The 27,329-nt window shown below is 39.3% G+C and overlaps 1 protein-coding gene across 2 annotated transcripts in view; it reads left to right on the plus strand.

Moving 5' to 3' along the window:
* Positions 1–27,329, plus strand: part of HECW2 (HECT, C2 and WW domain containing E3 ubiquitin protein ligase 2) — a 180,073-nt gene that overhangs the window by 121,378 nt on the left and 31,366 nt on the right. For both annotated transcript variants that reach the window (XM_070732126.1, XM_070732127.1), the window contains 5 exons: positions 1,125–1,259; positions 6,487–6,589; positions 11,028–11,124; positions 12,720–12,803; positions 22,881–22,990. In XM_070732126.1, coding sequence (XP_070588227.1) covers positions 1,125–1,259; positions 6,487–6,589; positions 11,028–11,124; positions 12,720–12,803; positions 22,881–22,990 — 529 coding nt within the window. The remainder of the gene's footprint in view (positions 1–1,124; positions 1,260–6,486; positions 6,590–11,027; positions 11,125–12,719; positions 12,804–22,880; positions 22,991–27,329) is intronic.

Raw genomic sequence — 27,329 nt, forward strand, 5'->3', positions numbered from 1 at the left:
CAACTACAATGTAGTTAAGAACAGTAATATAAATAGCTGTGGTATTTTGTTGTATTCCATGGCTGTTTTTGTTTCACTTACCTTGTTGTCATACGAAGACATTTGTTGGACCTGGTATTTCACAATAATTTATTTACAGAAGCAGTTTATTTAATAAGCAGTTGTACTATGGAATCTTTCTAATCATTACAGCAGGTAGTGCTTTTTAAAAATCTCTTTCTCCCTCTTTCTTCCTCTCCCTCCCACCCATCCACCTTCTAACATTAGGCCTTCTCTTAACTCTACAGTTTCCTGAGTGTAGTATGTATGTATGTATGTATGTATGTATGTATGTATGTATGTATGTATGTATTTATTTATTTATTTATTTATTTATTTGTATGCCGCCCCTCTCCGCAAACTCGTGGCGGCTCACAACAACAACAAAACAGTATACAATAAACAAATCTAATATTTAAAAAATATCTAAAAACCCATTATTTTAAAAAACATACAACACAAGCATACCATACATAAAACTATAAGCCTGGGGGAGATGTCTCAATTCCCCCATGCCTGATGGCAGAGGTGGGTTTTAAGAAGTTTGCAAAAGGCAAGGAGGGTGGGGGCAATCCTAATCTCCCGGGGGAGCTGGTTCCAGAGGGTCAGGGCCGCCACAGAGAAGGCTCTTCCCCTGGGACCCGCCAGACGACATTGTTTAGTTGACGGGACCCGGATAAGGCCAACTCTGTAGTACCTAACCGGTTGCTGGGATTCATGCAGCAGAAGGCGGTCTCAGAGATATTCTGGTCCGATGCCATGAAGGGCTTTATAGTGAATTTGTTTGTTTGTTTTGTTTTTCTGTCCATCCGTCTGTTTGTTCATTCATTCATTCATTCAATTTTTATTGTAACAGAAAGGAGAATCTCTGTTTTCAAGAGCACTAACATATTGTATATATTATGCATTTTAAAAATAACAAAAAAATGTGTCATAGTTTGGTTCATAACTTAGCTTTATTGGACCACTGATTTCCTGTGTCTGTATTCAGTGATCTAACTGAAACTTAGCCTGAAAGATATGCAGCCTGAAATACCACAATAAGCAAAGGATAGTGAATAATGCAATTTTTTTTCCTTTGCTAGGCTTTTTTTGTTGACCACAATTCACGTACCACCACGTTCATTGACCCACGGCTTCCTTTGCAGAGTAGCAGACCAACTAGCGCTTTGGTTCACCGGCAGCATTTGACAAGGCAGCGCAGTCACAGTGCTGGTGAGGTAAGCACAAATTGGCCCAAGTGTTTTAGTTTTATTAGATGTTTCATTACTGATTTCTGTCTTTCATTATTGGCATTTTCCATTGTGTTAAAAGCATACATTCATCCACCCAACCCCTTCACAGAATGAATGCCCTCTTGTAGGAAATACATACGAGGAATTTTTGAATTTGTCATGATAAAATATGGATTATGAACATGTGAAAGTGTTTGGATTGTGTAATGAACTGGGATTTGAATCTGGGCTTTCCACTATTTAACTTAATTGGTGTTCACATATCCTCTTGCTATTCTATCTATCAAACTTCCCCTCTATGGTGGCAAGCCAATCAGACAAGGCAACAGCCATAAGAGCGAGGGTGGGCTCCTACCGGTGTGGGTCCTCTGGTAGTGGCCTGCTGATGATGCAATTTTGTGGTTTTTAAAATGGTTTTTATTGATTGTATAAATTTTAAAAAACAGGAGAAACAAAACAGACATAACAAGAGAGGAAAAAAGGAAAAAAAGAAAATGACAAATGACAAAAGCAAAACAGTAAATGAACATTTCTATAATGTGAATTATACATGGTACACATCATAAAAGTGAAAAAATAATATTATGACTATAAGATTATTTTTACGATACATTGGGTTTATTTATAGTAACATCACTAGGTGCACAATATACGTATGGATATATATAGATATGGATTAATATAGTTTACATTTTCACTCTTATTACTTTATGTTTAAGTCTCATACAGTCTAATTAAACTACATAGATTTATGATGTTACTATCCAAACCTTTTATCAGTACTACTAGTTTGTCAACTGTGTTGTTGACCGCTAGCTCGCGACTTTTAAGATTTAAATCAAACTATTTCAAGCCGTTATGATTTTATTCATTCTTTGTGACATTTGGATAGCCATCTGTCAATAGGTTTGCAGTTCCTCTTATCTATAATATTCAAATTTTTTGGGGGGAATATTTCTGAAATAAAAAAAAGGAAAACTTTGAATTTGGGTTTGTTTCTATTTGGCATATTAGTAATGTTTCAACCAATTGTACCATCGGTCCCAAGCTGTGTAGAAGTCCGAGGTGTCTCTATCTTGCAGTTCATACATCCTTTTGGTTAGTTCTCCACATTCGTGTATTTTATTGATGAGGTGTAAAGTAGTCGGGGTTGTGTCTTTCTTCCAGTATTGGGCAAATAGCATTCTAGCTGTGGTCAAAATATGCAATATCAAGTATCTATCCTCTTTTTTAAATTTTTGTTTACATATACCTAGTAGGAACATTTCAGGTTTTAAATGGATATTTTGTTTTGTGATTTGTTCCAAATACAGTATAATCTAATTTTTCTCCAATATTTCTTTGCTATTGGGCACGCTCACCAAATGTAGTAAGTTCCTTTTTTTTTTTACATTTCCAACAATTGGGTGAAAATTTGTGGAACATTTTTGCTATACACGATGGGGGAAGATGCCAATGGTAAAACATCTTATGACGCAATTTTGGTACAACGGCTCCGGTGCTGTGTCGGTCTTTGCGCACCACCATATTTTTTTGTAATTTTCATCAGTTTTGGGGCTCTCCGAGCATGAGCGGAAGTAAAATCGTCTGTCTAAGCATGCACGGGAATGAAATGGGGCAAGGGGACACAAGGAAATGTCATGATGTGCACCAGTAGGAAAAGGTAAAAGGAACCCACCCCTGTGTAAGAGTATTAGCTGAATGACTATACCTGAGGGATAGTGTATGGAGGCATTGCTCCATCAATACTGATGGAGTAATGCCTCCATTGGTTTGAAGACCCCAGGTTTTGAACCCCAATTGATTGGTTGTCTCTTAGCTTTTTGTGGAGATACTGTAAGTTGAATCTAGAATATTGCAGGCAAAGCATATTCAACCCATCCTAGATGCTGATAATGTATTTTATTGTCTTGACTTTTGAACACTCCCAGTTCTTCCTTTGGCAATTTTCTACTAATTTCCAAGTCGTCAGCTGTGTATCAATGAACTATATTCTAAGTCTGGTGCTAGAACAAAGTACACAAATGTCAGAAATGCAATTATTATCTATTGCACATGATGTGAGATAAAGAAGACAAGAGCCCCCATTGCTCCTGGGTATATAGCAGATTATGTCAGGTTGTAACCTGAGTCAGCTGAATTCAGGTTGTGCCAGGTTGGCAAAAGGAGTTTGAACTTTGCAATTGTTTTTTTTTTACAAAACCTCTGTCATTTTTCTTTTATAGCACCAGAGGGCCCTTTCCTGCAAATATATTCAAAGCAACATAAGCAATAGGCAGTTTAGAGCACTTTTGTAAAACAGATGATAGTAAAAAAGAGGCATGTATTAGAAATTTGACCCTTGCAATATCAGAAGACAGAATAATCTTTTAAAAATGGTGAAATTTCCAATAAGTTAAGTTTGGTGATTTAACATATTTCATGAATTTAATTTACTGGGTAAACAGATGTGTTTGAACTTATTAATTGTCAGGTTGGAATGCAAATGTTGTGTCCATCTGTCCTTCCCTCAATGTATTACAAATCAGAATGCCAAAGACTTTCTAGAAATCATGAAACAATAGCTGTGTTTAAAAAGGAATGTACGTATGTAGAAACACAACATTAAACAAAAAGTCAGCAGTGATCTATGAGCTAATTTTTTTGCATTGTTTTTCCCTTTCAAACAAAGTATAATGACAACAACTATTTTTCTTTCCCTTAATGAAGTATGTTTTGTCCCATTTTGCTAATATATCAACAGCAATTGAAGAAATTGATTCATCTGCTTCTTTATATCTCTGAAATTTGTTGCATTGAGACAGATTTTATGGAAATAACAGCAGCTGCAGGATAAAGAGAAGTCCACGTGCAGATATGGAAGGAAAATCTGATGCACAAGTCAAAACTGTTTATTTTTTTAAATTTATTTATTTATAAGATTTGTATGCCGCCCCTCTCCGTAGACTTGGGGCGGCTAGGCAGTGTTGCTATTAACAATTACATTCAACCATAAGTTTTTCCTTTCGTTATAAGAATTCTTGGAAAGAAACCCTGCAGTTGAGCTTATTTTTAACTTATAGTGATAGAAGTCAAGGAATTGGAGTTAACAGTACTTGGGTTTCAACTTCTGGGCATCAACTTCAGAAGGAGATTTTCTTTTCCATTTCCAGGAAAAAAGGTCTCCACTGAAAAAAAATGGGGAACTTAGAATAGTTCTTCAGTCAATTATAAAACAAATAAAATTTGATCTAATTAGGAGAACCTATACTATCTGTTTGGCAAAGCATTGCTGGCATGTGCTATTCTTACGCTGAGAGAAAAGTGAGTGCTGTCAGCATAGAAAACAAATAGTAGTGTGATAAAAAACAAGAACAACTGTGGAACCTCCAGTAAAGAGACCGACTAATTGGAGCCAGGAAATTGCAGAAGTGAAGCTTGTGCTCAACAAAGGGAAATTTTTGGTTGTTATTGCAAAAGGAAGTGACGTTCATAGATGATTCGCTTAGGCTTTCTATGTGCATCCTAATACTTTTGTTGCATTAACCATTAACCTTCACTGCATTTAGTGAAATTTATACTCGTGAACTATTGGCAATGCCTTACGCATTTCATGTTAACTGCACTGAAACATTGCAATGTTTCAGTAAAACGTTCCAAACCTTCAAACACAGCAGTGATGAATTTATGTTCTTACTTAAAGGCAGGTTAATCTTGGAGCTTTTCATATTTTCACAGGGTGAAATATGATATTTCATAGTAGCTGCACTGAAATTTGGCAAGTAGAAGAATACAGTAACCTCAGTCCAATTTTATCCAATATTACCCACAGGAAATTGTTAATCTTAGAACTCTTGAGCAAGCTGAAAGGGATTCCAAACCTTTCTCTCCATGCCTTAGTCCTACTCTCTTTTATTGTTTTATATTTGCATCTAAAAGGAAACTCACACTGGTGCTTTTAGAAGCTTTAGATGCTGGAATATTTTAAAAGACTTCTTCCCATCCAGCATTGGTGGCCTCAGCGGTTAAGATGCTGGGCTTGTCAGCTGGAAAGCTGACAGCCCAGGCTCGAGACCCAAGCTCTGTATGACTGAGAGCCTCTGTTCTCGCCTCAGCTCCTGCCAATCTAGCAGTTCTAAAGCATGCAAATGTGAGTAGATAAATAGATATCACTTAGGCAGGAGGGTAACTTTGGCAGTCTGGGGGCTGGGGACCCCTGTTATAGGGGAGGTGCTCATCTCTATTTTTTGGCTGTTGAGCCAGCATTGTCCAAAGACATTTCTATAGTCATGTAGCCTGCACTGGGCAGTTTACAGATACATTTACAGTTAAAAACATTAAATGACATTGATAATTAGTAGCATTATAGCATGGAAAAGCCATGTTGTTCTTCAGAATAGAAATATTAAGGTTGCAGATTTACCTAATTTCTTTGATTTGTACATCTATTTTTCTCTGGTTGTTTGAAAAACTATTTCAATTTTAACCAGTGCCTCCTAGTTTACATGAAATTCTGTAATATCAGCTTGGGAAATACAGGAGGGAAAGTTTTGGGTTTCTGTTCTAGATATGGTGGAAATTCAGCTGAGAAAATCTCAGGAAATCTTATCAGATTGAGAAATCCTTTGCTTCACAGAAATCATTGAGATTCATTTTTAGCTTTCTGCCTGTCAGGGTTCCAATCATGAGCCTTGAGCCAAGCTTCAAAAGCAATCCAGTTATTTATTAGGAGCTTCATGTCAGCATGTTCCAAGTGAAGCCAACACTGACCTCACTTAATCCACACCGCAGCTCTGACCCTGTTTCCCCCTACCCCCCAAGGTGTGTCATCAGTCACATTCCCCAATGAAGCAATTTTGCGGGTTGTAGAGTCCCTCCCTCCTGCCATTGTGGTTATCTGTGGAGATGGCCTTGACATAGAGATGTCTAGAATGTGGCTTTTGTTTTGGCTGAAGTGCAATTCCCTTGCTGCAGCTGCAAGGCTCATTCCTTGGTCCCCCTTGCCTATGGCAACTCGCATGCAGGACAGGAATTCTTCACGAGTTGACACTGCCATCTAATAAAACCTTTTCTTTGTCAAACACTAACTTTGCTTAGCAAATAGAAGTTTTTATTCTCAATAACATTTTAAGGAAGGACAGGGCAAAAATTCTCAAATAAATAGTATATAAAATATACAGAAAGGTAAGAAGAAACCTCTGTACACTACAATATCTTTGGTTTTATTTTTCAGGTGGGAGAAGACTCACGCCATTCAGGACCTCCAGTCTTGCCAAGGCCATCAAGTACATTCAGTGCAGTCAGCAGGGCTCAATACCAGGACATGGTGCCAGTGGGTATGTCTTCGTTTAGAGCCTCTTGAAATGCAATCTTTGCTTTTTTACATTATTGTGTCAAAGCATAAGGTTGTTTCTGCAAGTACTCTTGTGTTGTTCAAAAAGAAAACATTCAGATGCTTCTTAACAATAAAAACAATAACTAGACATAAATATAGGCAGTCTCCAGTTCAAGAATCTCTTATTATGGACAACTCGAACTTACAAATGGGCTGCCTACTAATTTTGTGTTAAAAACAGATTTAGGAATGATACTTGTTCTTAATGTGGTGGCTGTATGTGTTTAACATGCATCACCAGTCTTAAATAAAGTTTTTTTGAAGACATCAGGTGAAATATTTCCAGGTTCATGTTTGCCTAGGGGAAACATTAGGTATCAAATGTTATAATGTGAATAAGAACTCTAAAAAGGGTATTCTTGTAACAAAACTGAAACTTAGGGATCTCTTTCTGATGACCATAACTGAAGCATTTTATTGGCTTCTTTTCCCCATTATTACTTCTTAGTTTGCCAAACAAACCCTATCCTATATGCTTCCCAGTTGCCAGATATGAAGCATTTTGCAGGACATCCAAGCACAAACCAGTTTTTGCCATTAGTTGGACATTTTAAAATGAGATAACTAACATTTCCATTTCTTAAGTGCTTTTTAGAAGCCCTTAGACAAAGGAATCAAAGTTTGGTTACTCAAGGTGATAATTTGGAGCCATACATGAAAGGAGATATTTCTGAAAAAAATGACATGACAAACTTTCACACTTATGACCGTTATAGCATCCCCATGATCACATGATCAAAATTCAGACAGTTGGCAAATGACTCACATTTATGACGATCGCAGTGTCCCAGGATCATATGATCCCCTCTTGTGACTTTCTGACCAGCAAAGTCAATGGGAACGCCAGATTTACTTAACAGCTGTGTGACTAACTTAACAATTGCAATGAGTGACAACAGCTGTGTCAACAAAAGACATAAAATGAGGCAAAACTCACAACAAGTGTCTCTCTTGGCAACATAAAATTTGGGCTTAATTGTGAACGTAAGTCGAGGACCATCTGTAGTTGACCATCTAAGTATGCATCCTCTAAGGCACAGGTCTCAAATTTGATTGCGTCAAATTTGTTAATGCTTTTGCATTGCTTGGGTAGGTGTGGCCTGTGTATGACATATCTGACCCGCGGGCACCAGTTTAACAGGCCTTCTTTAAGGTTTCAGCTGTTAGAAATATGGATTTAGTAAACTTCAGCAAAACGTTTTCCTGAAATGTTTTTCTCCTGAATTATTAGTGACTGATAGTGTATATTGTGTCTAACCTTAAAGGAAGTAAATGTTCTACTCTTCTCTTACACATAATACTGTATTTAGCAAGGCAGGATACTGGCTTTACATATCTGAGCTATACGTTTCTCTACTGCTATACCACTTCATTCGTTTTTTCTTGTGTTAATAGAGAAGTTCATACTGTGATTATGTCATTGTGCCATTTTTCAATATTATGAAGAAAGGGGAACAGGAAAAGAAGTTAGTGCTTTTGACTTCTTACTAGCAGTTATTACTAGTGATTCTTGTTTCTGTTCAGAGTTGTCCCATCCTAGCATCAACTGATCATTATTTGTATGTCACATACAATACCCACTGTAAAGGAGAGCCAGTTGGTGTGGTAGTTGAAGCACCACACGCTAGAAACTGGAAGACCTATGAGTTTTAGTTCTGTCTGAGGCACAAAGCCAGCTAGGTAACCTTGGGCCAGTCACTCTTTCTCAACCCTGGGAAGCAGGCAATGGCAAGCCACTTTGCTAAGAAGACAGCAGGGATTAATCCAGGCACTTGCCTAGACTCAGCATTAATTTAAAGGGACAAAGAAGCAAACCAAACCAAATCCCACTGAACCGATGAATCACACAGTTTTAGAGTATTGGGGCTGCTCCAAGGAATCCTAGAAGGATACAATTCTCTTCTCAGTATAGCAGTACTATAATCCAGTTTAAAGCTTCCCCAACAAAGGCTATCCAATTTTCTTGAAACATCTGGTGGGGTAGAACTCAGCATCTCCGTAGATAACTGATTTCACTAACAGAATTTTTGGAATAGAAACTCTAGTTTGCCCAAAGCTTTGCATCTGCCTCTTCATTCCAATGAGTTTAGAGGGTGTCCCTTGCTTTAAAATATGAATGTTAAAAAGAAACACATAAGCCTGCAAGTATATTACAAATAACAATTGATATTTGCTTGATATGTTAATTAACAGATGTAAATGTTTCATTTCTCAGTATTACTTTAATTTAGCCATATTGCTAAATTAGGAATTTTGCAGTAATAATGAAAACTTTATAAATATGTTATTAAATATGTTTTGTTAAAAAACTTACTTAAATAGCTTTCTTATTTTTCATAGTTAATACAGTATCATTTATTTAGCTATCAAATTTATTTTCAGTGACTTAAGTTACTTTGGCAACTGTTTGTTTATTTGATGCTTCCTTACACATGACAAAGCCTATTGGCTTCAGGACTGGTGATTCATGGCTTTCAAGTACAGAAGTTAATTCATTGAGTTCAGCAGCTGTCACATTGTGGGAAGACACACAGCTAATTAATCTGATGGAATGGCTAGATGTTTGTTCAGCAGCACTGGTTTCTTGACAATCACTACTGATTTAAACTTCTGTTGCTGCCCATTTCTTCAGTGCTGCATATAGTAATACTTGCAATAGGCGACTCTGTTTAAAAGTCAAGGATCATGCCCGGGGGTGGGCTACTGCCCGGATGGTGGGGAACGCAGTGGGGTAGCAAAAAAAGGAGCTCCACCCCAGAGCACCCAACTTGCACTGAAAGATGTTGAAAGACAAATGCAGGGCGTCCTGCATAAGCAACGCCGACAGTGTGGTAGTAAAAATTTTGGTAGCTCTTCACTGATCATGCTTTTTTATTAGAATAACATTTAGAACTTGTAATCTAATTCACAATATTTTTATTATTGGCTTTAATAATGAGGGGAAGAGAATGGGTGGTCACCAGCTAGGATCATGTGACATCTTGCTTAAAGACCATAGGTAATTTGCCACAACTGGGATTGTCAGAACCGTTGTAACTAATCAGCATAATCAAGTGATGTCTCACTAAATGACTGGTTTTCTCAATGACAGTATTACTGGTCCCAATTAGTGACATTAAGCAAGGACAATCTACACTTGAATAGCTACTAACCTTGAAGATTTAAATAACTTCAGAATTATATTGATGGGGTTAACAAAATGGTTGAAAAATAATAATATAATTTAAGGAACTCAAATATAAACTCTTCACTTAGGAAAAAGAAATCAAATCAAGTAATTAAATAGACCCAATTGATTCTGCATTGACTGGACTTGGGCAAATCAGAATGCTTTTTAAATTTGACAGGCAGTGAAAATAATGAGGCATTTAGAAACTAATGGAAACTAATTCTACTGTAAGTCAAATTCAGGGAATTGGTTATATTTAGTTCTGAGAAGACAAGTTTTATAGAGAATACAATGGCACTCAACAAGTGCTTAAATTTTGTCACACAGAAAAAAGTCACAATGTGTTTTCTCTCATTCCAGTTTTTTTAAGTTATATTGAACATATATTAAAATATATTCCAGATAAAATTAACAAATTTACAAAATTAACAAACCCAAGTAAGATGATAGGTTCTTCTTTATGAGAAATGACCAGTACTTGTTACAGATCTTTAAACTAAATTCTGGCATAAAACTAGGTATTAGATTCCATGCTGATGCATTATATTTTCTTCATTTTTTCTTTTTAAATTAATCTGTAAGCTCTTATATTACTTTGATCTGGACCAGTCTGCTTTTCTAATAATAGAGTTTGATTATCTTTAGCGCCTATAAGATTAATTTATCTCCCAAGAAATCGAAGGAGGGCTAAATATTATAGCAATGCTATTTTTTATGTTACTTGGCAGATGATGACATTGCCAACATTATTTCAGTATTTTCATTTTGACTTTTTAATTGTCAGAAAGGCAGATCAGGCTGTGAAGGACTATTCTTTCCTTCATACTGGGTTATAGAAATAGGTGCCATTCAAAATACTTTGTAAAGAGTGGTGCTCCCACAAATGGGATAGGACCAAAGTATGAAGACCTAGAGGGCATCCAGGATAGGATTGGGATCTCCAGTGGTTTGCAATATCACTGCAGCAAAACAGGTATACAAGCCCAAGAAAAAACACACTATATACATTTTGAATGTTTCTTTTCATCCTTAATAAAGATCCCTTCTTCTGGAAAAATAGCAATAGTAATAGCATTTAGACTTATATACCGCTTCATAGTGCTCATCATCAGTCTCTAAAGGGTAAAACTTGTAGCTATGTTTCCTGAAGAAAAATGACTATTGTTTTTAAGCAGACATTTTCAACAAGTACTCTTTATTGAATTTTCAGCTTACAATGACAAGATTGTTGCATTTCTGCGGCAACCCAATATCTTTGAAATTCTCCAAGAGCGACAGCCAGATCTCATCCGAAATCATTCACTCAGGTGAGCAGAATAATGACTTTTTTCGTACTAGAGATGTTTTGATTTTAAGGCATAAGCAAATATAACAAGTTCACATTTTCCTTAAAAAAAATCAGTGCAGTATAGAGAACCCCCCCCCAAAAAAAAACCCTATAAGAATTCGTAAACATAATGAAGACGCCTGTGGGATTCTCACAATTAACAAACTTACATAGTGTGTATTTGTTAATTAGAGCCCACTTCAGGAATTCTTTTTTACTCCACAAAATGCTTTGAAATCATACATTTGTTACCCTTCATAACAAAACTCTGCTGGTTTTGTTATAACTGATTAATAAAGTTTGTATCTGTATTTTCTTTACTTAAAGAAGTGCCGCAGCTCTTGGATTAGATAAAACATCCAAAAGGATATGTCTGAAGTATTGTAAATACTCTTGATCAGTTGGAAGATGATGAAGATATTGAGGACTCAGATTCAGATAGTGTTTATGAAGTAGTGGGGGGCCCGGGGTTACAGGTAGTAGAACAGGTGGGAGGCCAGCCACAGGATGGGGCTATGAGTTCAGGATCTAGTGAGGATCAGACGCGCGCTGGGTTAACCCTAAATTCAGAAGGATTCAGAAACGTAGAGAGCAAAGGTCTGGAAGAATATATTAAGGAGAGGAATGGGTTGAATATTGTAGTGAGGTATTTGGCACGTCAGGGGGCTAATGGAGAAGAAGGGTGGAGTTTCAACGTTGCTGAAAAGAAATATGGAGGTGTTTTCGCCACGCTAAAGTAAGCCAAGTATTTTGTATTGTATTTAGTCAGTGCTGCTGTCTTTTTTAAAGCTATGTAGTTAGGAAATAAATCTTGTCTAAGTGAAGCAGGAAAAGGAATGTGAGAAATGCAGCTAAGAGAGAGATAACGGACCGAGTGATGTCTGGAATGTGTTGAAAATACAGGAGAGCAGAGAAATAAACAGAGTTGCTTTATTCATGAAATGATGCATTTAATGAGAGTTATTTGTAATTACTAAACTTCTACCAGAAACCAGAACATGAAGGTAGTTATTTTTATAGATAAAAACTGCTGCTATTTGGTAGACACAGAAACCGGAATGAAGAATATGATTTTGCATAATATGTCTTTGGGTCTTAGTTCATACCCTTTTAGGAAACTAATAGGATTCTCTTTTTGTTGGTAGGATGAGGAGAATCCATGTATATATATTTTAATGGTTCACTTTTAGAATAACAATGTCTTTCTCTAGAGCTTGTGCTACTCCTTGGGCTCCATTTATTTGGGGAATATTTAGCATTACCATGAGTTACTTATTTTCATCCTTCCAAGGTGGGTAAAATGAGGACCCAGATTGTTGGGACAATTTGCTGACTCTGTAAACTGCTTTAAAAGGGCAGTAAAGCACTTAAATAGGTCTAAATAAGTCTAAGTGCTATTGCTATTGCTGTTAATGAGGGTCACTAGTGTTAATAGAGCTTGCTGAAGAATTCTTCTTTGGGGGGGGGCATGATGTAATGAATAAAAGTGTGCCTAAAATAATTTAGAGGCCTGTTTGATATGTCCCAGGAGTTTTGTTTACTGCCTTGACATACATTAGTGCTTTATACAAACAGGGAGAAGATCCAGTTTATTCGGACTGAAGGAACGCCAGGGCTAGTGCGGTTATCCAGTGATGCAGATCTTGTTATGTTATTAAGGTAATGGATACTTATGGCAGACTGAGTAGCCGTAATACATTTACTTTAGCAAATTTTCACACTTTGATAATTGTCATGGTTCCATTTGATCAAATCTTAGATTCTCCTGTGCACTACTAAGGAGAGTCCAAGCAATGAGTTAACTTCCTCGGTTGCTATGGGGACTGAGTTAATTAATTAATTAAACACACCCTCCCTGCTCTACTGGCTATGATGATCCAGTTTCAAATTCAATTGGTGCAAAGAGGGACATGATTTTCTGAGCTCTGATACCTTGCAACACTGACGTTTTTGCTTCTATTTTTAAAAGTTTATATTGCTGCCGGTGTGTGTGTGTGTGTGTGCAGGTTAGCCAGTACATTGGCAAGAATCGCCACTCCTTATTAGCTGAGATAGTCAGAGATATTGCCTCGAGGGGTTATACTCCAGCAAAGCAGCAGCAGGCAGAGGCAAGTCCTCTCCTTTTTTTCCCTGATCTGTTTGCAAAAATGGCTTGTTCCTTGGAGGGTTGGCATTTTTGCTTTTAAACGGAGCGGTAAAGATAATCTCAGCTTGATTTGGCTCTGTTATTGCTGGTGGTTATTTTGGATTACATAAAAGCCAATTCACCCATTGCCTGTGAGTTCTGGTTGTTGCTGGGTAGATTTATCCTGGCGGCCTTTTTGTTTGTTTGCAAGTTATTGGCTTCTTTCACTGCCAGTGACCATTTCGGGAGGAAATTTCCCAAAATTTCCTCCCAGCTGCAGTCTGCCATTTTGATTGGCATTTTGTAATGGGAAGTTGCTGATATTGTGCCTGCTTGCTCCAGCCGCTTACCGCTTTGCCTTCTGATTCCCTGTGGTGAGTGCTGTCTCTAGGGACCTTGGGATAGCGTTGCTGATATACTTACCCTGTTCCTGATAGGAGTCCCTGCCTCAGGGCATTACTCCTCCAGCCTTGGAGTGTAGTTCTTGGAATATTGTGGCTGATACTGGACTTCCTTGACCTTACCATGTCTGGAAAATCTGTTCAGAGACAGGAACCCTCCTCTCCATTTCACTCTAAAAAAGCCACAGCCAAAATCCAGATTTTTCTAAAGATATGGCTGCTAAGGAAAAAAACCTCCAAAACTACTGAAAAGCAGGCATCTGCAGCAGTCTTAAAAGATGCAGAGAGGAAGCTCCATGCCTTAGAAAAGCAGTTTGCCAAGGCCCAGAAACAAGCAGAGGTTCCCCAGCAGCAGGCACCTAAACAGTTGCCTTCTCTGTTATTACAGTCTCCCCAGGCTGTTGCAACTTCCATCTATGGTCCCCCCTTGTTGCAAGTCTGGTGTCCTATCTGTATTTCCCTCAGATGTATCGGAGGGCCTTAAGCCTGAAGACTGTAAGATTGAAAACATGCTGCGTAAGTCACATCAGGTGACCACCTGGTCAGTTAGGGCAGTGTTTCCCAACCAGTGTGCCGCGGCACACTAGTGTGCCGCGGGACATGGTCAGGTGTGCCGTGAGCCCGGCCTGGCTGGAGCTTCCCTAGCGGTGACGGCGTGAGCTTTTGGGGCCCGGTGGGAGGGCACCGGCCACTGTTGCTTCTAAGCTGCGTGGGCGGGCGCCCGCACAGCCATTCGGACCCCCCCCCCGCAGAAATTTTTGAAGTGGCGCAAAGCCACGCAGTCCAGAATTGCTCCCTTCTCCGGCCAGCAAAGTCTGCTGCCTAGGAAAGCGACGCATTTGAAAAACGCGCGTTTTAAAAGCGCGCTGCTTTCCCAGGCAGTTGGCTAGCTGTCCAGAGAAGCAAGCGATCCGGGACTGTGTGGCTTTGCGCCGTGATGACAACAACGGCGCCGTGGTGGCTTTCAAGCGCAGCCCTTCGTGGCGCCCGACCACCCGTTCCTGCAGGTAGCAGTCAGGCGGGGTACTGGGAGGCGGAGGCGGCGCATGGCCGGGCGCTGAGCGCCATGGACACCTGGGAGGGCGAAGGGGTGAATGTGGCTGCTGCCTCTTAGGCGGAGGCGAAGGCGACAGTGGAGTCCGTGCTGGGGCCATGCGGGGCTGCTGATCCAGGGGGTCGCGGACCAGCAAGCCGCCCTCCACTCTCTCTCAGCTCTCTCTCTCTTTCTCTCTCTGTTGCTGGTGTGGTGCACGAGAGAGAAAGAGAGAGAGAGAAAAAGGAGGAGAGAAAGCAAGAGAGAAAGAGAGAGAAGTAAAAGCAAGAGAGAAATCAAGAGGGAGAGAGAAAGCAAGGAAGAGAGAGAGAGAAAGAGTGTGTGTGTGTGAGAAAGCAGGAGAGAAAGAAAGAGAGGGAGAGAAAAAGAAAGCAAGAGAGAGAAAGAGAAAGAGTGTGTGTGAGAGAGAAAGCAAGAGAAAGAAAGCAAGAAAGAGAAAGAAAGAAAGAGAGAGAGAGAAAGCAAGAGAGAAAAAGAAAGAGGGAAGGAAAGCAAGAGAGAGGGAAAGAGAGAAAGCAAGGGGGAGAGAGAGAAAGCAAGGGAGAGAGAAAGAGAGAATAAAAGAGAGAGCAAGAGAGAGAGAGAGAATGCAAGAGAAAGAGAGAAAGCAAGAAAGAGAGAAAGAGGGAGGGAAGGAGGGAGCGAGAAAGAGCAAAAAAGAGAGGAAGGAAGAAAGAAAGAGGGATGGAGAGAGAGGGGGAAAGAAAGAGGGAGGGAGAGAGAGGGGGAAAGAAAGAGGGAGGGAGAGAAAAATAGGGTGAAAGGGAGGAAGAGAGGGTTTTTTGTCCAAACTTTTTTAGCCCCCCCCCCCACTCAATGTTCCCCAGGATTTTGTAAATGTGAATAATGTGCCGCGGCTCAAAAAAGGTTGGGAAACACTGAGTTAGGGCAGCTACAGCTTCGATGTTCTATAATAATAATAATAATAATAATAATAATAATAATAATAATAATAATAATAATAATAATAATAATAACAACAACAACAACAACAACAAAACAATTTATTATTATTATTATTATTATTATTATTATTATTATTATTATTATTATTATTATGTCAATACAACACAGCAAAGGAGATCACTATGCTGGATTTTGTATTTCATCACCAGTCGGGCGCTTCCCAAGCACCTAGGACTGCGTGATGTAGCGGCAAATTATGTTTGCCGATCCCAGTAAGGCGGCCTTTTGCCTTTGACAGATGGACATTTTGTCAATTCCGATGGTTTTCAAGTGTCCGCTGAGATCCTTTGGCACTGCGCCCAGCGTGTCAAGTACCACTGGGACCACTTTCATGGGCTTATGCCAGAGTCGTTGCAGCTCGATTTTAGATCTTCTTATTTCACTAATTTCTCTAGCTGCTTCTCCTCAATTCTGCTGTCTCCTGGGATTGCGATGTCAATGATCCATACTTTCTTTTCTCCATGATCACAATGTCTGGTGTGTTATGCTTCAGAATTCGGTCAGTCTGAAGTCGGAAGTCCTACGGTAGCTTTGCTTGCTCATTTTCGACCACTTTTTTGGGCTTATGATCCCACCAGTTCTTTGCCAGTGGTAAATGGTAGTTCCAGCACAGGTTCCAGTGGATCATCTGTGCCACAGCATCATGTCTATGCTTGTAGTCAGTCTGTGCGATCTTTTTGCAGCAGCTGGGTATGGGCACTTTGGATCGTCTGTTGATTTTTCAATTCTGGCTTTGACAGCATTTGTTCTAATGGCCTGTTCTTGTGCCGCCAGTATTAGTCCTTCTGTCTCCTTTTTGAGTGTTCCACTTGTAAGCCATGACCAGGTCTTTTCTTTATCCACTTTGCCTTCAATCTTCTCCAAGAACTGGCCATGCAATGCTTTGTTCCGCCAACTGTCCATACGACATTGAGTTACATTTTTTCTGTACAGGTCCTTAGTTTGCTTCACCTTGAGAAGTTTCCTATTGTTGACCTCCAACAATGCTGACTCTTTGTTCCCCTTCACATAGTCAGCTAGTAATTAGTAATAATAATAATAATAATAATAATAATAATAATAATAATTATTATTATTATTATTATTTATTAGATTTGTATGCCACCCCTCTCTGAAGAGTTCTACCACTTCCTTGACATTTCGGCTATAGAGAAGGTGTCCCCGGGTCAGGAGAGACTAGAATTTTATTAAACCCTTTTCCTGGTGCCCAAGAGTTCGGGAGGGTTGGAAGGCCATCCTCAAATTCAGGCAGCTCAGTGTGTACGTAACGTGTAAGCACTTCAATATGCAATCCCTCAAGTCCACCCTGAGTTGCATTAGACAAGGGGATTGGCTCACATCAATAGATCTCAAGGAGGCTTACCTCCACGTGCTTATCAGCCAGTCACATAGACGGTTCTAGAGGTTTTGTTTCGCAGGTTTTCACTTCCAGTATTGCGCCCTGCCATTTGGCCTATCATCAGTTCCCAGAACCTTCACCAAGCTCCTGGATGTGGTGGCAGCGTCTCTCCGGGCATGCCCATTATGTCTACAATATTATTTGAATGATATAATCATACAATGACCTTTGCCCCGTTGCACATGCAGGGATCTTCTCCTCACTATTTGGACCTTGCAGGCACACGGGTATTTGGTAAACTTTCATCTCACACCCGCCACTTCACTCCTCCATTTTGGGACTATAATCAACACTGAGATTTGGGAAGTTTACCTGTCACTGGACTACCAGGCCAACCTCATTTCACTACTGGAGTCCTGGCACTGCTTTCCAAGTTGCTGGGGATATTCATTCCTGTTGTATCCTGTAATGGCTACCTTGTAAATAGTTTGTTCCTTGTTAAAGCGCTAGAATCAGGAAGTCGCTCCTGATTGGCTCAGACGCGGCTGCTCTTGCTTTGGTGGGAACCGCAAATGTTAGCGTTCCGGCTTCAGGAGACAACAGCAAGCCGACCTCCACCGTCGGCAGCGAGGACGCAACTGAACTGCGCAGGTCGGAGCAAGCCTCGCGGAGACCCGGCAGATTGGACGACTTCGTCACATGGCTTTCGTGATGGATGTATCCAAACTAAGGAGGGAGGGGTGTTGTATCCTGTAATGGCTACCTTGTATCTCTGTAAATAGTTTGTTCCTTGTTAAAGCGCTGTCTGAGCTAGAATCAGGAAGTCGCTCCTGATTGGCTCAGACGCGGCTGCTCTTGCTTTGGCGGGAACCGCAAATGTATAAAAGGAGCGGTTTCTCCCAGGCAGAGCAGACGGTACTAGCTGAAAGTCACTTACCTTTTCTGAGCTGAATAAAGGTACCGTTCTCACCTAACCCTGCCTCTGGGTTTATTTCAATTCCATGCATAGATGTGGTGCTGTGGACAAAACTGCACGCTTGAACCTTACAATGGAGCCTGCTTTCATTTCAGTGAGCAAAGACTAGCCATTTGGTCAGACTGGTGTGGGTGCTGGAAGTGATCTACCATTCACTGTGTTGGTGGTCATCCTGGGCCACTCTGAAAGGCTGTCTTTTCAAGGAGCCCACCCAGGTGACTTTAACCATGGATGCCATTGGGTAGGGTGCCCATGCCCACTTCCAGGTGACCCACGGACGCTGGCAACCATCGGATTTGGTCAACACCAACATCAACCTGTTATAGCTGTTGCCGGTGTTCTTACCTCTGCAACATTTCAAGCAGCTGGTGACCAATGCCCATGTCCTGATCCTGAACCGCCAGGGAGGTCTGAGATCCAGGCACTGCATGAAAGAATCAGGATCGACCTCTGGGCAGAGTTGCATGTGAAATCCCTTTGGTAGAATACATCTCTGGTGCCTTGAATGTGCAAGGGAACTAACTCAATTGTTCCACTATGGATCTAGTGAGTGGTGCTTGGACCCTAACCTATTCAAGACTCTGGCAGGAATGTTTGGTCAACTGGTGGTAGATTTGTTTGCAACATAACACAGCACCTATCTACCGAAGTTCTTCTCCCAGTTCCAGCAGAGGGGGCAGAAGGGATCAATACCCTACTCTGTCCCTGGCCACTGGGTCTTTCCTCCACTTCCCTTCATTCCAAGGGTTGTTCGGAAAATGCTCGAAGAATGGGCGGAGCTGCTTCTGGTGCATCCCATTGGTCATAATGACCTTGGTTTGCGGATCTGGTGAAGCTATCGGTGTCTCGTCCATGGAGAATTCCTGTCAGCAGGATCTCCCTCAGCCAGGGAGCTCTTCTTCATCAAGACCCTCAGTGGCTACATCTGACCATCTGGCACTTGAGGGGACCCTTGTCCAGGATGAAGTATTCTCTGAGGAGATAATCACCATCATTCAGGCTTCCGTTGGGACTCCACCAAGCACATCTGCAACACAACCTGGGCAGCTTATTGCCAATTTTCTGCCCAAGTCCATTGGAGCCCACTATCTGTGTCAATTCCACAAATTTTGGACTTCTTGCAGGCTCCTAACATGTTCCACTGATAGATTGCAGCTTTGTTGATAGTTCTTTGACTTAACAATCTATGGTCCCTGTAGACCCCAGGTTGTCCATAGATATCCTTCCTGGGATCTCTTGCTGGTCCTACAAGCTCTCACATCTTCTCTCTTTGAGCTGTTGAGGATGGTGTCACTCTGGTTCTTGACTTTAAAAACACCCTTTTTGGTTGCCATTACCTCGCCAGGAGGGTTTCAGAGTTGGCCATGCTCTAAATGTATCACGACCTCTGCCAATTTCATCCAGATAGGGTCATCCTGGGCCTGGATCCCTCCTTTTTACCTAAAGTGAAATTCTGGTTTCATCAGGCCCAGCAGATGATCCTACCAGACTCTTGATCCAATCCAAGTCACCCACTGGAACATTGTTAGCATACATTGGATGTCCGGAGGGCTCTATGGATCTACATTTGTTGGACATCTTCTTTTCGAAAAACTGAGCCACTGATTGCCACCTTTCACTCACTAGCCTTCTCCCGCCCATGAGGCCTAAACTTTGGTATATCCCATTGCTTGGATTCTCTTTAGCAGCACACAGGAGAAGTTACATTGAGTTACCTGTGCACTGCGAGGAGAGTCCCATGGCAACCGAGGAAGTTAACCCATTGCTTGGATTCTCTCCACAGTGCACAGAGAAGACTGTTCAGGTATGCCAATGTCACTTTTCCTTTCATGCATAATTATGGGATTGTGATCTGTTTTTTAAAAAGAGCATTTCTATATTTGTATGGTTCTCATTATGCATCAGAGGGCTCATATAGAATGCATGTCCAATCCCCTAAGATGTTAGTATCATTTCTGTAGATTTTTTCTCAGAATGACACTTTACCAGAGCCTCCCACTCACACCTTCCCTCATTCTGTGTAGTATACTGTATTATCAACTGGAGTATTACATCACTGCTCTACTTGTTTTCTGCCCTGCAGATTTTCTATGTGTGTTTTAACTTGTAGCACATTGTTATCATTTGTAATTTGTGCTTTTAAAAAAGTGATGTGTACATGTTGCTTTGAGCAATAGGGACCTTTTCTGCCTTGCATATTAATTGGAGCCAAGCTGGAGCATATCTGAGCCCACTTGCTCATTCATAACTCTCAGGGTCTTAGACTTACTCTGACATGAAAACACACCCACTGTGTAATGTTGCCTCTGATATATTGCGGGGGTGTCCTTGCAGAACTTTCATGCCATAACACAGTGTGTTGCTTGTATTCAAACTCTTGCATAATACTGTTCTTTGAGGGTTTTTTATTATGTTCATTTCAAACAAGACATTTGCTTTGTTTTGAAAATTACTCTTTTTATAGCAATTCTGGGAATATACATCTGTCAGGAAACAAATTCCTTGATGGACCTGTCACTTTTATGGCTCTGAAGGATGATTATGTCAGAAGCATTAATTGCACTATTTTCACATACTACCTTAATGGATTATGAATAATATATTATCAAGATAAACCAGGACTGATTTGATAGATCAACTCAATGTGTTTTACATATTTTAAAAAATACTATGATCAACATTTTTTAAAATAGCAATTCTTTTTGGATTTGTGCAGTGTTTCTTTATTTCTATGTGTATTTGCAAATGGAGAAAATATATTCTCCCCTTCTTCATTAACTATTTACCTTCAGCCGAAATTATAAAACAATTTGTCTCATGAAAAGAAGGCAATGCCTCTCAAAAAATTTTGTTTACGTTCTGTCATAATAGCCCAATGTTTTTGTTAAAATGGCGATCTGGGAACCTGTGAGAACTTCATTCACGACACATTTCCACTGGCTAAAGAAATCAGTTTGGTGGTTTTCACTGTTTCCTTTTTTTTCTGCAGCCTTATGCTCCCCCATCTGCTCCAAAGTGTTTTGAAACTGCTACTGTAAGATTATAGCTGCAGTTTAGGGCACTCTTAGGGAAAAGTGGACAAAATTGTTTTCTCCCAACAGATGCCTCAGCTGGATCAAAGACTTTCAGTGAAATGAGAATGGCCTTCCATTCAAAGCAGGGCAGTTTAGCATCCAAGCAACAAGGTCTGAATGCCATGTTTCACATTAGAAATGCAACTGAAGGAAAATCTTGCAAGATGGAAACAGTTCCATTGGAAAACATTTGCAGTATGCAATCAAAGGAGCAGTGCTTTACTTAACAAAAGAGGGAGGGGGGAACTTGTGCTACATGCAAAGTAAGAGAGAGCCTTCCTTTTTAGGACTGGATTATTTTTCCCCATCTTTACCCTCCTTTAAGAAGATATATGGAATACATTTACTGGGCTGAAGGCCACATGCATTTAGCACAGAAGAGGAAAGATACATAAAAAATGGCTTGTGTGTTGAACCTTTAAAAAATGGCATAATGTAATTTGATTTACTTCCTAATGAGTGCATATGCTGCTCATTTTAATTTTCATTGTATAAATGCAACACATAAATTTATACAAACCTTTAAAATGATAAAACTTTAAAACTAAATCTTAAATTCTAAAAAAGTCTAGAGAAAAAGGTATGTTTAAAGAAGTTTCCTTTACCTTTACCGAAAAAATAATGGGGCCTACCACACTGTAACTTATTTTACAATTTTGCACAAAAAGCAGAATTAGCTGTTGGCATTACATGTTTCTGGTGGGACATACAGAAGTATTCTTTGTATGCGTGGTCTGAGCATCAAAGCATGAATGCTTAAGGTCAGTCATTCATATTGCACATAGCAATATAGACAGTGGCAACTTGATAACACTTTAGAACAAAGTAAGGAGCCGAAGTGGCGCAGTAGTTAGAGTGCAGCACTGCTGGCTACTTCATCTGACTGCTAGCTGCAGTTTGGCAGTTCAGATCTCACCGACTCAAGGTTGACCCAGCCTTCTATCCTTCCGAGGTTGGTAAAATGAGGATCCAGATTGTTGAGGGTAATATGCTGACTTTGTTGGTAATGACCTTTAAAGCCCTACATGGCAGTGGACCAGAATACTTCTGGAACCGCCTTCTACCGCACGAATCCCAGCAGCCGATTAGGTCCCACAGAGTTGGCCTTCTCTGGGTCCCGTCGACAAAACAATGTCGTTTGGCGGGCCCCAGGGGAAGAGCCTTCTCTGTGGTGGCCCCGGCCCTCTGGAATCAACTCCCCCCCGGAGATTAGAACGGCCCACACCCTCCTTGTCTTTCGCAAATTACTCAAGACCTACCTATATCGCCAGGCATGGGGAAACTGAGACACCACCCCCAGGCTTTTATATTTTATGTTTGGTATGCATATGTTGTATAGTTTTAATTGTTGGGGTTTTATATATACTTTTTAAAATATTAGATTTGTATTACTATTATATTGTTTTTGTTATTGCTGTGAGCCGTCCCGAGTCTACGGAGAGGGGCGGCATACAAATCTAATAAATAATAATAATAATAATAATAATAATAATAATAATTATTATTATTATTATTATTATTATTATTATTATTATTATTATTATTAAACTGCTTAAAGAGGGCTGTAAAAGCATTATGAAGCCGTATATAAGTGCTATTGCTAAATAAAGATATTTCCAATGTAAACACTTGGAATGGGGAAGTTATGCTTAAACCTTTTGTCTTTTTTCACCTGTAACTTTTTATCAAAGAAATCAATTTGGTGTTTTTTAGTGTATATAGCTATATATAACGTTCCTATAAAGTATTACATGTGGCATAGTCAAATCAATTTTCTTACTTTTGCTTACTTTCTGCCTAGTTTATTTGAAGAGGAAATTATGTCATATGTACCACCACATGCCTTACTTCATCCCAGTTATTGTCAGTCACCACGTGGGTCCCCTGTGTCCTCTCCTCAGAACTCTCCAGGTGAGCTCTATTGCAACTGCTTTCAGTGTTTTTAGGTGGCGAACCAGGTAAGGTTTCTTCTCGCCTGGTGTCATGGGCTTCCTTATGAAATGCAGGAGATGAAGATTAATCTTCCTGTTTACTTCAGACATTTACATAACGTTTCTCAGAAAGTTGGTATTGAAGAATGAAGAAAATGTATTCTATATTGTGGAAGTTCTAGTAATATTAAAAAAAAATAAGGGAGAACTTAACATTAATTATTTTTAGATCTCTTTTGTACAGAGAGGAAGAATTTAAACAATGACAGGGGTCATTGTTGGTATCACCTCCCATCAGTGGAAGGTGATATCCTGGGATAAGAACAATCCAAGATAACAAATAAATTAATTAAATTATTAGGATTTGTAAAATGGGTTTTGACATTCTGTCTAATGCACATGTTGCCCCTTAAGGATGATTTCTTAAGCATCTTTTCCTAAGGATGCTATATTAGAAAATCTTTATACAATAAAAAGCACTAACATATGGAATATAATTCATTCATGGAATATAATTTATTCATGGAATATAATTCATTCATTAAAAAATATTTATGTGCATATGCTTTTTCTGGAAATATAAATAATATTAATTTTAATAAAAAGTTTTCAGTCTAGCATAATTTCTTGAATGAAGTTATGTATTAAGCAAAAAGGATAATTTTAATAAAAATTTGATAATTTATATTGGAGCTTTAGGTAGGTAAATACAATTTGTTTTATTTTTCTGGGGGGGAAAACCCTCAGCACTTTCTGTTAATTACCTGTGATTTGTTACATAATTGTTATATCTCTTGGTTCACTTCATAAAGTAAAGAAGTTCATCACAGAGCTCTTTTTCCATTGAAATAGTTTGATGCTCCAATTTACACAAATAACCACAAAATTACCTGATTATTTATAAAATGCTAATTTATCAGCATGCAAAAGCATGGGCATACAGGACTTATAATGAGAGAAAGAGAGACGTCTATAATATGGGTAATTTATTTTAATAACAGCTCCATTCTTTTGTTATTCTTACCATGGAAATAATTGCTTTAATTGCCCAGGAAATTCTTGCCAGCTGATTTGTCATAAGAACTTGTCATGTGCTGAAAAGATAATTTAGGAGTATTTTATCTAATGTAAAATGAATCTTCCCAAGTCAGTTCTCAAACTAAGAATTTAAATAGGTTCTGAATAATGCCAATAGAAGTAAACAATTTAAAAAGATAGTTGAAGGCCTTCTACAAAGTAGCAAATATATGTTATAAACACATTTCTCAAAAGTATTTCAGTTTTAGAGAGCTGGAATTCATGAGAAAAAGGAGTTATCTCTCCTTGTCTACTGGTTTGAAGGAGATGAGAGAGCTGAGTACCTTGGAATAAAAAGAAAAGAGTTAAAGAGAAAAAGACGAGGGGTGAATTGCTTAGTCAAGTAGGAATTCTTATTTTGGGGAAAAGCCATGTACTTAGGGAAATTAGCAAATTAAAAGAAAACAAAATCAAGATTTTACTTCAGGGTTTGGGAAATCAATAAAATGTAAAATGGAAAGAATGAAGACATTTGCTGTCTCTTTTCCTTTCTGAAAAGACAGAAAAATAAGTTTCTTTAGCATCATAATCAATAATAGACAGAATCTCTCAATTATTAATACAGTATAACCAAAAGGCTTTATTTTAAGTGAGTGAATATGGCAACATCAACAGGACCAGATAATTATGGATAGTTTGATATTGTGTACAAACAAGGTAACTCATTTAGTCGAAAGAAAGAAAGAAAGAAAGAAAGAAAGAAAGAAAGAAAGATATATTAATATCTATTAATTACAGCAGTATATAAAAATACAACTGTTACAAAATATAAAAATGTTGTCAAATATTTAAAATATATAAATCACACAAAGAAAGTAAAAATATCAATCACAATGAAGCTATCTAGGAATGTCTCCAGTTTCTGGGAAACAACACCCCCTCCCCCCCCAGGCCTGGTGATATACTTGGTTTTGAGAGACTTTCCAAATGATATTTTTGGAACTAATCTGACTTTGGGTGTGTCTATATGTGAACGATATCAAATACAAAAGAAAGTCTGTGTGCAATTTCAACTTCAATCAAGTGACACATTCTTAAATGAATCAATAGCTGTTTCTATGATGGATTCATTACTTGTTCAAAATGGTCAACTCCTAATACTGCTGCAGTTCTGAATTATTCTCTTCTAAGTAGCTTTTGCTACGGGGGAAAATGAAAAAGAAGCATAAATTAAATCCTTGAGGATATACATAGTAGAATTCCATAGCTGACTGGTTAATGACCTTCCTTCTGGCAAGAACAAAGATTGGTAATTAAATTATATTTCCCTACATCACTGATTGTCAAAATGACATCACTGATGTAGATACCATACTGCTAACTCTGCCGTTGTTATCAAGATGCAGCAATTAACAGCACAAATGAGGAGGTGTGGAAAGGATGTTTGCACACTTTTGATAGTTATGCAGCTTGTTTGGAAATGTCAGTCTTGGGTCATTGAAATGTTGTATATTCTCTACTACTGCCAAAGGGAATCTGGCAGTAGTATTTATTTTTTTGCCCAAACTTGAATCCCTTGCCAGGCAGCCAGACCTATCTGCTCACCTTTTAGTGCATAAGGGTACCAGATTCACTATAAGAATAACCTTCCTGGCTTACCCAGAGTATTAAGGTTACCCAAATGTTCAGTCCAGTTAGGGGTACGTCTTAGGGAGGATGGTAGAAAATCAGGTAATTCTGTACATAGCTTCCTTTGAAACACAGTTATAATTGCGCAATAATCACAAGATGTAACTGACTACAAATGTACTCTGTCACAGGACTTACAGCCATTGCTTGTGCACTATCATGTGTCATTAAATAACATAAGCAAGCCAGGGAAAAATATGTCACATGGGATACTTTATTGCCACAATTATACATCATAGATCAACAGAACTGCAGTGGCGCAGTGGTTAGAATGCAGTACTGCAGGCTACTTCTGTTGGCTGCCAGCTGCTTGCAGTTATGCAGTTTGAATCTCACCAGGCACAAAGTTGATTTAGCCATCCATCGTTCCGAGGTTGGTAAAATGAGGACACAGATTGTTGGGGGCAATATGCTGATACTGTAAATTGCTTCAAGAGGGCTGTAAAGCACTGTGAAGCGGTATATAAGTTTAAATGCTAATGCTATTGTATCAACTATAGCAGGGGTGTCAAGCTCAAGGCCTGCAGGCTAGATCCGGCCCATGGGGTGTTTGGATCTGGCTCACGGGGCTGGCCTGGAAATAGCAAAGGACCTGCCCATGGTGCCTGTGCTAGAAAAAATGGGGTCCAGGGGACCATGCCTTCCCCCTCCCCTTTTTCAGCCTGGATAGCCTCCCACAGCACTCTGCCAGTGAAAACGGGGCATGGAGATGCCATGCATACCTCTCCCACACCCCGTTTTGGCCGGCAGAGTGCTGCAAGAGGCCATCCAGGCTGAAAATGGGGCACAAGGAACCCCCTGCACTCTGTTTTGGCCAGAAGAGTGTTGTAGAAACCATCCATCCCATCTCCGGTCCAACCCATCTTCCCATCCAGTCCACGGAAGACAACTATAATGCTGATCCAGTCCTCAAATAAATCCAGTTTGACACCCCTGAACTACTGGAATGACACCTTTATACTTGGGGTTGTCCCTATATGTTTAAGCAAGCTATCTACAAACTAGGGACTGATACACCTAGAATAACGTTCTCCACATGGTACCTCTAGGTATATTTGGACTGAAATTCCTCAGCCAGCCATGGAGAATTGTTATTTGTTACAGTCGCAATCTATCTAGAACAGTCTTTTTAAAAACTTTAGGGGTGTTTATATCCTTATGGGATACTTAGACAATACCCATTGTATTTGGATAAATGTAATTGTCAATATTTTTTTTTATATTTACTATATGCTACCCATACAATGGTCTGTTATGGGGCATCATGCATGCGTTTTAGTTAACGCATTCAAAAGTGCACATGGAATTAATCTCTTTATTTTTATCTTTCATCATAAAGAATGATTGCAAATTTGAATGTGTTGCCTGTACTTTTGCATCTTACTTTAGCATTTAATGAATATAGATAACAGCTTTCTTTTATTGAGCCAAGATAAGATCACAACATTTAAAGTATAATTGCTTGTAGTGTGCAAATTTTCTCATAAGTATATGCAGTACATTTTGTTCCTATAGTTTACAAGCCTTTTCAGCCTTGAACATAAGATCCTGCTATTTAGTTCAACTAGCCTAATTCTATTTCACACTTCCCAAGCAGATGCTTTAAAGAAATT

Source organism: Erythrolamprus reginae, chromosome 1, assembly GCF_031021105.1.
Source record: "Erythrolamprus reginae isolate rEryReg1 chromosome 1, rEryReg1.hap1, whole genome shotgun sequence".
In the NCBI taxonomy this organism is placed as follows: domain Eukaryota; kingdom Metazoa; phylum Chordata; class Lepidosauria; order Squamata; family Dipsadidae; genus Erythrolamprus; species Erythrolamprus reginae.